The 10,543-nt window shown below is 38.2% G+C and overlaps 1 protein-coding gene across 1 annotated transcript; it reads left to right on the top strand.

The window, feature by feature from the left end:
• Nucleotides 1–3,587: 3,587 nt before the first annotated feature.
• On the top strand, nt 3,588–6,041 carry LOC138873243 (uncharacterized). Its single transcript, XM_070151690.1, has 5 exons — nt 3,588–4,081; nt 4,169–4,300; nt 4,392–5,152; nt 5,234–5,400; nt 5,867–6,041. The coding sequence occupies exons 1-5, from the start codon at nt 3,661–3,663 to the stop codon at nt 6,039–6,041; spliced, it is 1,656 nt and encodes a 551-aa protein (XP_070007791.1). The 5' UTR covers nt 3,588–3,660.
• The last annotated feature ends 4,502 nt before the right edge of the window (nt 6,042–10,543 follow it).

Genomic DNA, 10,543 nt, shown 5'->3' with positions numbered 1-10,543 from the left:
CTTGTGCGAATTTGAGTTACGGCTACAAGGGAGAAATTGAAAGGAAAGTGTACCCGACCTTCCTATTTGAATCAATACAATATTATACGTTGGCTTGTTAAGATCATAACCTATGAATTCATCCAAGATCTTTATGAAAGTACACCATCGGCGCACACTAGAACATTGTACAAACCAATCCCGCAGCTAATTTATGTATGGATATAAGGTAAGGATATTGATCTCCGAGCAACCTCGGTAGGCAAGAATGGAATGCCCAACTACTAAAGAGCATTCTGGTTAACTAGTGTCACTTTTCTGCATTGAAAGAGCAAATGTTTGCCAGTGTTACTTTACCGTATCGAAAAGCATTTGCGCTGATGTTTAACAACAAAAATCCCTGCAGGATCACCTGTTGGGAATTTCGGAGCAATTACATCTTATGTAAAGCTTTTTCTTTTAATAACTAATTTACCACAGCCTTCTATTCTTTTTAAAACTGACTTATAACTACGTACTTGCCCTCATCTTCTATACATATATCATCAAAATATACATGATCTGCTACTAGCCTAGAAACCTTTTAGTACTTTTTTCCACAAAAGTTGCTCCTACTAGATAATTTGAACAGCGTACACAGCCAACAAGATTTCAACTCAAATGGGTCCATGAATGAATTATTTTCAACTCCAACCTACCCAAATTTTGGACGGTTTGGATGAGTTACATGTTATATTTGACATCCTAATTTTGTATTGCTAGCATTTCCAATCAGCACGCTGAACAAATAATATTTTTACAACCGCGACGGTTTGATTATGAGAGAGTAATTAGGTGAAATACTATAGAACAGAGATACCGAAAAACAGAGTGATTGAATATGTTTTCCACTATAAAACGATTACAAAAAGCTTCACAGGTAAGACCAAATAATTTCATTGCTCAGGAAAACAAAATTAAGGTGAAATTAGCATATTAGAAGGACAAAGCAAAGTGGACTTGGTCCAAATTTCACGCTGTATAAGCAGCACCACCGCGAGAACCACCACCACGGCCGCCGCGGCCATAGTCTTCGTCATCATCACCCGAATCACTTTCGCTTCCAAACTCGTCATCCATATCATCAAAGTCCATAGGCGCATCACTATCTTCATCATCAAAATCATCTTCGTCATCGTCTTCCTCTAGATCACGACTGTTCTTACTACTGGTCGAACGGCTGCCACGTAGCTCCATCAGGGACAAATCAAATGAAGGCAAAGCAGAAATACCAATAGGAAAATTACAATTCAGAACAAATTCAGTAGCATTTGAGCTCAACTTGTTCTTATCAGAAAAATGTTCAGCCAAAATCGACTTTAAATGATGTAAATCAAAACACTGCGAGGGTTGAGATTCAGGGGAAATGTTAAGCGGCTGGATAGTGGCGGCCGCCGCAAAAGAAGTGGGTACGGGGCGGAGGAGATGGCGGTGAATGAGATTTTGGAGTGAGGTCTTCTGAAGCCTAGATAGAGCAGCCATTGGGAGCTGATGATTCGCGTTTGGCTCAGTGGAAACGGAGGTATTAAAAGGGTTTAAGAGACCTAGGGTTTTTTAGGGTTCTAGAGAGATCTACTAAGGAACGATATTGACGCATAATATAATTTTAGGCTTGTCTTACGGACTGCCGCGAGTTTAATTTTGCTCTATTTATATAATTTCATTTTTAATATTTTTTATTTGGGGTAAAAGAAATTCACAATTTTCACGTATTTAATTACTTCGAGTATTCAATTTTTTGAGTTTGATATGATACTCACTTCAACCACTGCCTAATATTTTCTGTTAATAAACCTTTTATAAAATAAAATTGAAGCAACAGTAGTTTCAGTTTTTGCTTTTTTTACTTGATTTTCCCGGCTCATAAATAAATAAGTAAAAAACTAGCAAGTATTGGCGAGTCACATTATAAATTTGGATTTAAAATTCGGGACTAGTTGTGTTACCGAAATATACAAAGAAAATTATGTTACTTATTAGAGCCTTATATTAAATTTTAGTCGAACGTAATACAACTTTTTTTTCCTTTTCTTGTTTTCTACTAGTCTTTTAAAACACATTGCCGTGTGAACTTCATTCTTAAGGCACTCTAGCTAACTTCATAAATGAAGAAACATAACAATAACCAAAATCTTCGTATTCCTATGAACTCTTCATATAAGATAAGTTATACTCTCATTTTGCATGGTTTAGTGTAATGTTTTATTTTATAAAGATTGTGTTTTAATATCTTAGATACATGCTTCGCGACGGGAAGTCCCACATTGGGGTAAAACGCTCCTAACAAAGGCGACTCCATACCCAGGATCTCGAACTCGAGACCTCTGGTTAAGGATGAAGGAGTACTTACCACTCCATCACAACCCTTGTTGGTGTTTCACCAAAAATCTGAGTCCTTGGTCAAAGCTAAAAGAGAAATTCGGGTTACTGATAATCATGAAACAAAAAATAAAATACTTTTAAGAACAATGGTAGAAGGTAAATAGTTAAGTATTCCAATGAATTCTCAATAGTATTCCGTGTCCTTACAAATGATGATACTTCTTCCTTTTATAGATCATTCTAGGTAAAGGAATAAAGCCTCAGCTTTAATGATATAATCATGAGCAATAAATGACATTAAATAAGCCGTTATACAATCATTCCTATTAAATACCAACTTTATAACGTATCAGACATTTAATAATGAATTTGGACTCCTTTCTGTCATCTGATCCTTGCTTTCAATGCCTTCTAATCCGTTGGCTGTAAATAATTTAAATTGGTACGAGACTCGTATCTATACGTCGTCTCGTGCTTATTTAAATTCTTCTTCCCGTGGTTGTTTTCATCGTGCCTCTTAGTCAATTGTTGTTCTTTGACCATTCAACTAATCCACGTGTCATGCCACATCATTTTTAGTATAAATTCAGTTTTTTTTCCAATACAGATAGTCCCCCCACTTTCCATTTTTTTTTATCAATTAAATAATTGGGAAGTGGATCTTCACGTAAAAAGAACTTTTGCCACAATTAATGCTCATGACAGTACTAACGTCTCAGCAGTCTTTTCCATTTAATGTTCTGTCCATGTGTCATTTTATAATTGATTCCGCTATTCATACCCTTCTTCGAGACTTCTTCATTCTCACTATTTACGAAGTGATAGCTGCCTTTATTATAGGCTTTTCATCATTATACTTAAAAAGTTGACGGTTCCCATTTTACACATAACTTTGTCTTCCTTTGTCTTCTTCACAAATCTTCAGCACATACTTTCTTCTTAACAATGTCTTCTTCAAACCCTAACCATAAAAAAGTTCCAATTCTAGATCAGTTCCCCAACGCCCCTGTTAGACACAGAAGAGGCGGAGGAAGTAGGCTTCGAACAGGGTTAGAATCAACGCGAGGCGGTTCCTCTGGTTCTTCTTCAAGGAGTTTTATCCCAAAAGCCCCTTCTTCTAAAAGTAGGGAAATTCTTGATACTTCTCAAGAACCCTCAGTTGATGATATAGTTCCCGGCGATTTGTCTTTTGAAAGTGACAAAACGTCTCTTCAAAAACAAATTAAAAATTTAGAAAGAGTCGATACTTACCCAACATTAGTAACCGAGCTTACAATCCCCACCATAAGAAGAGATTGTAACTGGAAGGATAGTCTCCGAATGTCAATTCCTTCCCCAAATCAAAGAATTTCCTCTTTTAGAAATGGGTATTCTTCTGTTTACACTTACCCCTTCACTTTAGGTTTTAATCCTCCGATTGACCCAGTTATTCTCGATTTTTGTCGTTTCTTTACCATTTGTTTGGCCCAAATTGGTCCATTGGTGTGGAGAACAGTGGCTTGTTTGAGATATTTATCATCCAAGGCCAATGTCAATTTCACCTTTTCTCATCTCATTCATCTATACCATCCCAACTTAATACGCCATGGGGTTTTCACCTTAACTGCAAGGAGCAAAAAAGTTTTGGTAAACCCTGAGGATGACAAAGATCGTGGATGGTATATCCGTTACGTTGCTGTCCGTACAGCGGATTTGATTGGCGAAACAAATATTCCCTTTCCTGAGAAGTGGAATTTTGAACGTAAGTTTCCTCTTATTTACCGTACCTACTTTTGAGAATTTCAAAAGAATGTTGTTTTTAACCTCGTCCCTTCTTGGTTTTTTGTAGCAACCATGGGAGATGTGGAACCTATTCCCAACTTTCGTGGTTGGGTAGACTCACTTTTGAAGATTGCTACTAGGGAGCAGAGAACTTGGAAATCAATTTCTTTTTTACATGGCTGGAAAGTCAAAACACATGGTATCCCCCCCTTTTTTTAAAAAAAAAATTTGTTTTACATGTTAAGCACTTTTTCCTCAACTTTAATCATGTATATCCATTCTTTAATCAGGATTTGGCATTAGAGGAATGACAGCTGAAGTAGCTATGGTCATTCGCATGTCTGCGAATGCTGCTCTGGATTTAGATAAGGCTCGAGCCTTGCTGCCTAAAAGAAAAGCTACAAAGGAAAGTTCTGAAGAAGAAGAGGAGGGTACCTCCCTAATTACCAGGCCAAGGGCCAGGAGACGAATAATCATTGATAATGAAATTGAAAACACTCATGCTCGTACCTCCGCCACCGAGCCTGTTTTGATTCAATCTGATGAGGATGCCGAACCAAGAAATAATAATGAGTTAATTCAGCACCTTTTTGACAGTGGTTTCGGGAGTGGCGAGCTCGGACCTGTTTTTGATGAAGCTCATCTTTCCTCATTTGTTCCTATTTCCTCCATTCCTCTGCCAGCCGTAAGTGTTTCTTTACCAGCTTTAAGAACTTCCATTTGTTTGCCAATTTCTACTGCTCCTATATCTGTTCCCTTGGCTGCTTCAACCGCACCTGCTTCTGCTCCGGTGTTGGTTTCTACATCTTTTCCCTCCATTCCTTCCGCTGCTCCTCTTCCCTCTGTTCATCATACAGAGACAGGTTCTAGCAACGGAAATATGACAATGAGAAGTGTTACTTTGGAGGTTCCTGCCAATCATAGCCTCCTGAGGAAGACCGGTAGAGCCGATGTTTGGCTCGAACCTCTAATTGGAGATATCGAGAAGAAGAAGATGGAGAGCCATAGCTGCTTAACTTTGATGAACGACGTAGTTCATTCTACTTTGAATGTATTTCTACCAACAAGTTTTTTTTTCTCTTTCTTTTTTAAATTATCTTCAATTTCTCATTTCCATGACTTACCTCTGTAGGCTAACCTTATTAGCACGGAATTAATGAGAAGAATTTCCTTACTGGAAAGAAAAGCTCGTGAGTCTGAAAAGTCTGTCCACGAGGCTGAGGAAATAGCTAGGGGAGCCCAACTTGAAGCAACCAACTGGAAGGAGCAGTTCGAAAATGCTCAAGGGACTATAGAAGAGTTGCAAGAAGATAAAAACCTCCTAGAGCAGCAAAACCGTGGTTTAACTTCTGAACTGGCAACAATCAAAGCCTCTTCAAGCCAGTTGAAAAGAGACAAAGAGCTTTTGGAATGCTCTTTGTCAGAACAATTATCCAGAGCTAGTGAAGAAGTTAGAGAGCTGAAGGCACTTTTGGCTAAAAAGGAAGAATATGCAGGAGAGTTAGTGCAAAGCTTGACTCAAGCTCAGGCTGACTTACAGACTTCTTCTGACGAGATTCAAGCCTTGAAGAGTTCTCATGCTTCTCTTGAAGCTTCCCTTGATTCCCATTTAGCTGAAAATCAAATTTTAAAAAACGATCTTGCTATGTGGGAAAAGGAATATGGACTTCTAGAGGAAAATTTTAACATAGAAGTGAGTTGGGCTTTTCTGAATTCTCGTCGTGATGCTTTGACGGAAGCTGCTCAAGAGGGTTTTGACTTGCAGTCTTGAACTGGCCAAAGTCATAGATACCATCGAGAAAAGCCAACAGTCTACTGATACTCCTTCTCCTGCCCTTGAAGTTCCTGAAAATGTTGCTATTCCAGCTTCAGAGGGTGAAACTTCTACAACCCAGTCTGTGGAAGTTGAAGCTTCCGTGACAACCCCCTCAATTGAATGATGGTTTTATCCCTTAGTTTATTTTTAGGATTTTTTGGTGAAAGTCCCCAGTTATCATAATGGGGCACTTGTATAAACTTTTATTGACTAAGTTTCTACTTAGTCTTTTTAATTATATCAAGAAGTTTTATTAGTACTTCAATGTGTTCTACTCTTGCCTTTTCTTTACTTATTTAGGACTTATAGAATAGTTTAGCATTTTTATCCTTTGAAAATGCTTTATGATTCTTCCCATGACTTATTGACATGAGGCTTATAAAAGAGGGCCCTTTTATTTTATCGACACTTAATGAAGAAGACGTCTCAACTTCATAATGGTGTTAAAATACGATGAAAGTAATAGGAAAACACACGTTTTGTATGAAACAACTTTGGCAAGTTTTCATTCATAAACTTTTAACAAGTGTTTGACTGTTACATGTATTACAATACATCTACAACTTTTCTCGTAACTGTTTTTCTTGTAACAGATTTGTAAATAACATAAACTAAACAAGGTTTTTTTTATAACCTGTTTCAGTACATAGTCATGACCCTATCTTTACATGTTAAGAAGGGTTTGAGAGGTGACTTTGTTTATGAGTTTGAGAGATGACTCTGTTGTTCTCATGAATGCTGAAGACTTCGTAACTTCTTCTCAACACTTGCTTCTTTGTGGCCGATTTTTATTCGATACTCGTATCTGTTTCTTTGCACTTATCTGTGTATAATATGTAGTCCCCCAAGTGTTTGAGCGGTGAAGTATGAAGCCTCGAGCACTTGTTTATTTCTTTTACTTTGGCCCTTTTCCTGAAACAGAAAGATATACGGGACTCGACGGTGTGATTATAGATGAAGACTGCCTAACTCGTGTGTATTTCCATCAGATTAATTGTAACCCTGGGCTAGGAATTTAAGCATACTCCATTTTGCCTTGCAGGTTGTGACTCATCATTTGGCACGAGTTAGGATATTTAGCCTAGCATCTAAAATCGTTAGTAAAATATTAATAAACCAAGAGAAGAATTTTTACATGATGATACCTGACCGTAGGTACTTTCTTAAAAGTAATATCTTTTTAAGTGGACAGCATTCCAATGTGAGGGTAAAACTTTACCATCCATTGTTTCCAACTGGTATGCTCCTTTTCCCGCAATGCCACGGACTTTGTATGGTCCTTCCCATGTTGGACTTAGCTTTCCTGAGTTAACAACTTTTGTAGATTGGAACACCGTTTTAAGCACAAAGTCCCCAATTTTGAAAAATCTGAGGCGTGCTTTCCTGTTGTAATATCGTTCTATTACTTGCTTTTGTGCTGCCATCCTTATCAAAGCAGCTTCTCTTCTTCCTTCAAGTAAATCTAGGCTAACCCGCATCTCTTCATTATTGGATTCCTCCGTTGCCTGATCGTACCGTGTGCTTGGCTCACCTATTTCAACTGGTATTAAGGCTTCCGTACCATAAACCATCGAAAATGGTGTTTCTCCAGTGCCTGTTTTGGTCATTGTACGATAAGCCCATAGTACTCCGGGTAACACCTCAGGCCAATTACCTTTTGAATCTTGTAACCTCTTTTTCAAGTTATTGATAATAACTTTGTTAGTTGATTCCGCTTGTCCATTCCCCACTGGATGATATGGCGTAGATGTTATTCTTTTGATCTGCCAACTTCGAAGAAATTCTGTAACTTGTGCTCCAATGAATTGTGGTCCATTGTCACATACGATCTCCTTTGGTACTCCAAAGCGGCATATTATATTTCGCCATATGAAGTATTTAACTTCTTTTTCTTGTACCTGTTTAAATGCCCCTGTTTCTACCCATTTAGTGAAATAATCTGTAAGTACAAGTAGAAATTTTACCTGACCTTTTGCTTGTGGAAGTGGACCTACGATATCCATTCCCCATTTCATAAAGGGCCAAGGGGCTAAAACAGGATGTAGTAACTCAGCTGGTCTGTGCATATTATTGCCGTACCTTTGACATTTATCACATTTGGACACGAAACTGGTTGCCTCTTCTTCCATCTTAGGCCAATAATATCCTGTGCGAATTAACGTTCTTACCAGTGACCGTCCTCCTGCGTGATTCCCACAATGTCCTTCATGTACTTCTCTCATGACATATTCGGTTTGAGAAGGGCCGAGACACCTTGCTAGTGGTCCGCCGAACATCTTTCGATAAAGATTACGTTGATATAAACAATATCGTGCAGCTTTTTTGCGAAGCGCGTAAGCCTTTCCTTTGTCATTAGGCACGGTTCCGTGCTGTAAAAAGGCCACAATTTCATTTCTCCAATCCCATGTTAGATGATTAAAATTTACCTCGTTTTTGTCAGGTTCAAGAACAGAATGAAATAGATGTATGACTGAAGCATCTGTATTGTTTGCCACGTCTGCTGCGGATGCAAGGTTTGCTAAAGCATCTACCTCTACATTCTCATCTCTTGGGACTTGCACTACTTTCCAAGTTTGGAATTGCTTTATTAACTCCTGTACCTTTGCGAGGTATTCTTGCATTCGTGACTCTCTGGCTGTGTAAGTCCCCAGCATCTGATTAACCACGAGTTGAGAATCACTCTTGATTATAATCTGTGTTATGCCGAGTTCTCGTGCCAATTCTAAACCTGCAATTACAGCTTCATATTCTGCTTCATTGTTAGTTATAGAATGACATTTTATAGCCTGTCTAATGGTCTCACCCGCAGGTGGTACGAGGACTATTCCTAAGCCTGCCCCTTTTACATTAGATGAACCGTCAGTGTATAAAACCCAAGTCCCCGGGTTCGCACCATTAAAAACTAATAATTCTTTTTCTGCTTCTAAATGCATCCCCTGGCTAAAATCAGCCACGAAATCAGCTAGTACTTGAGACTTTATAGCGGTCCTGGGTTGATAAATAACTTCATATTCACTTAATTCTATAGCCCATTTTGCTAATCTTCCTGAAAGTTCATGTTTATGCAAAATATTTCGAAGCGGAAAAGCAGTAACTACAACAATGGGATGACATTGAAAATAAGGTCTTAACTTTCTAGATGCCATGACCAAAGCTAATGCTAATTTTTCTAGTTGTGGGTATCGTGTCTCAGCTTCCAATAAGGACTTACTTACGTAATAAATAGGAGATTGTTTACCTTGGTCCTCACGGACTAAAACAGCACTTACCGCGACTTCAGATACGGCCAGATAAATGAGAAGTTTTTCCCCTACCTTCGGTTTTGCCAACAACGGTGGTTTTGACAAATAAGTTTTCAAATTTCTAAGGGCTTGCTGACAATCTTCATTCCATTCAAAATGATCTTGCTTTTTAAGTGCAGAGAAAAACTTAAAACACCTTTCTGAGGATTTGGAAATAAATCTCCCCAAAGCTGCAATTCTTCCCGTTAATCGTTGTACTTCCTTTTTATTAGTAAGGATATCCGGGATTTCTTCTATTGCTTTGATCTGAGAAGGATTCACTTCAATACCACGGTTAGAAACAAGAAAACCCAAAAACTTACCTGATGCAACTCCAAATGCACATTTTTCTGGGTTGAGTTTCATATTAAATTTTCGCAAAATTTCAAAAGTAATAGATAGATGAGAAATATGATCATGAGATTGCTGGGTTTTGACGAGCATATCGTCTATATATACCTCCATTGTTTTCCCTAAATGTTCTTGGAACATTTTGGTGACCAACCTTTGATAGGTTGCCCCAGCATTTTTGAGACCAAAGGGCATTACTTTATAACAATAAGTCCCCCTGTCTGTGATGAAAGAAGTTTTTTCTTCATCACCAGGATCCATTTTGATTTGATTATATCCTGAGTATGCATCTAAAAAACTTAAAAGTTCATGACCTGCGGTCGCATCAATTAGTTGATCTATATGTGGTAAGGGAAAGGAATCTTTTGGACATGCTTTATTTAAATCAGTATAATCTACACAAACACGCCACTTACCATTTTTCTTGGGTACAACCACCGTATTAGCTAACCAAGTTGGATATTTTACCTCACGGATTGATCCGATTTTTAATAATTTTTGGACTTCATCCTGAATCACCTGGTTCTTGAAAGCACCTTGTTTCCGTTTCTTTTGCTTTATTGGTGTGAAAGAAGGGTCCTCGTTGAGTTTGTGAGTCATCACATTTGGTGGTATCCCTGTCATATCAGCGTGGGACCAAGCAAAGCAATCTAAGTTAGCTTTTAAAAATTCGATTATCATACCTCGCATGTTCGTGTTTAAATTAGCCCCGATATAAACCTTCCGTTCAGGCTGTTGATCAAATAACATCACTGCATCAAGCTCTTCAATTGTCGTTTTGATGCTTTCATTCTCTTCAGGTTCTTGAATTGTGTCAGGCCTTGAGTCCAAATCTGTTTTCTCTTGTTCAGTTGAAGTTTGATCTTTCTTTCTTTCAACTATTTCCTGTAATTGCTGTTTTGCTTTATTTATGGCGCTCGTACTTGTTACAGCGTTGACATTTCTGGCCATCTGCTGATCCCCACGAATTTGACAAATTCCCCATGGTGATGGG

This window comes from Nicotiana sylvestris, chromosome 7 (genome assembly GCF_000393655.2).
Source record: "Nicotiana sylvestris chromosome 7, ASM39365v2, whole genome shotgun sequence".
Classification (NCBI taxonomy): domain Eukaryota; kingdom Viridiplantae; phylum Streptophyta; class Magnoliopsida; order Solanales; family Solanaceae; genus Nicotiana; species Nicotiana sylvestris.
The sequence above is the reverse complement of the archived record's forward strand: the minus strand, read 5'-3'. Positions and strand labels throughout refer to the sequence as shown.

Bases quoted from the DNA above. Each gene is read 5' to 3' on its own strand.
- LOC138873243 (XM_070151690.1), top strand. From the start codon at position 3,661: ATGTCAATTCCTTCCCCAAATCAAAGAATTTCCTCTTTTAGAAATGGG. The intron at 4,082-4,168 runs GTAAGTTTCCTC...GGTTTTTTGTAG, and splicing joins TGAGAAGTGGAATTTTGAAC to CAACCATGGGAGATGTGGAA. The intron at 5,153-5,233 runs GTATTTCTACCA...TTACCTCTGTAG, and splicing joins TAGTTCATTCTACTTTGAAT to GCTAACCTTATTAGCACGGA.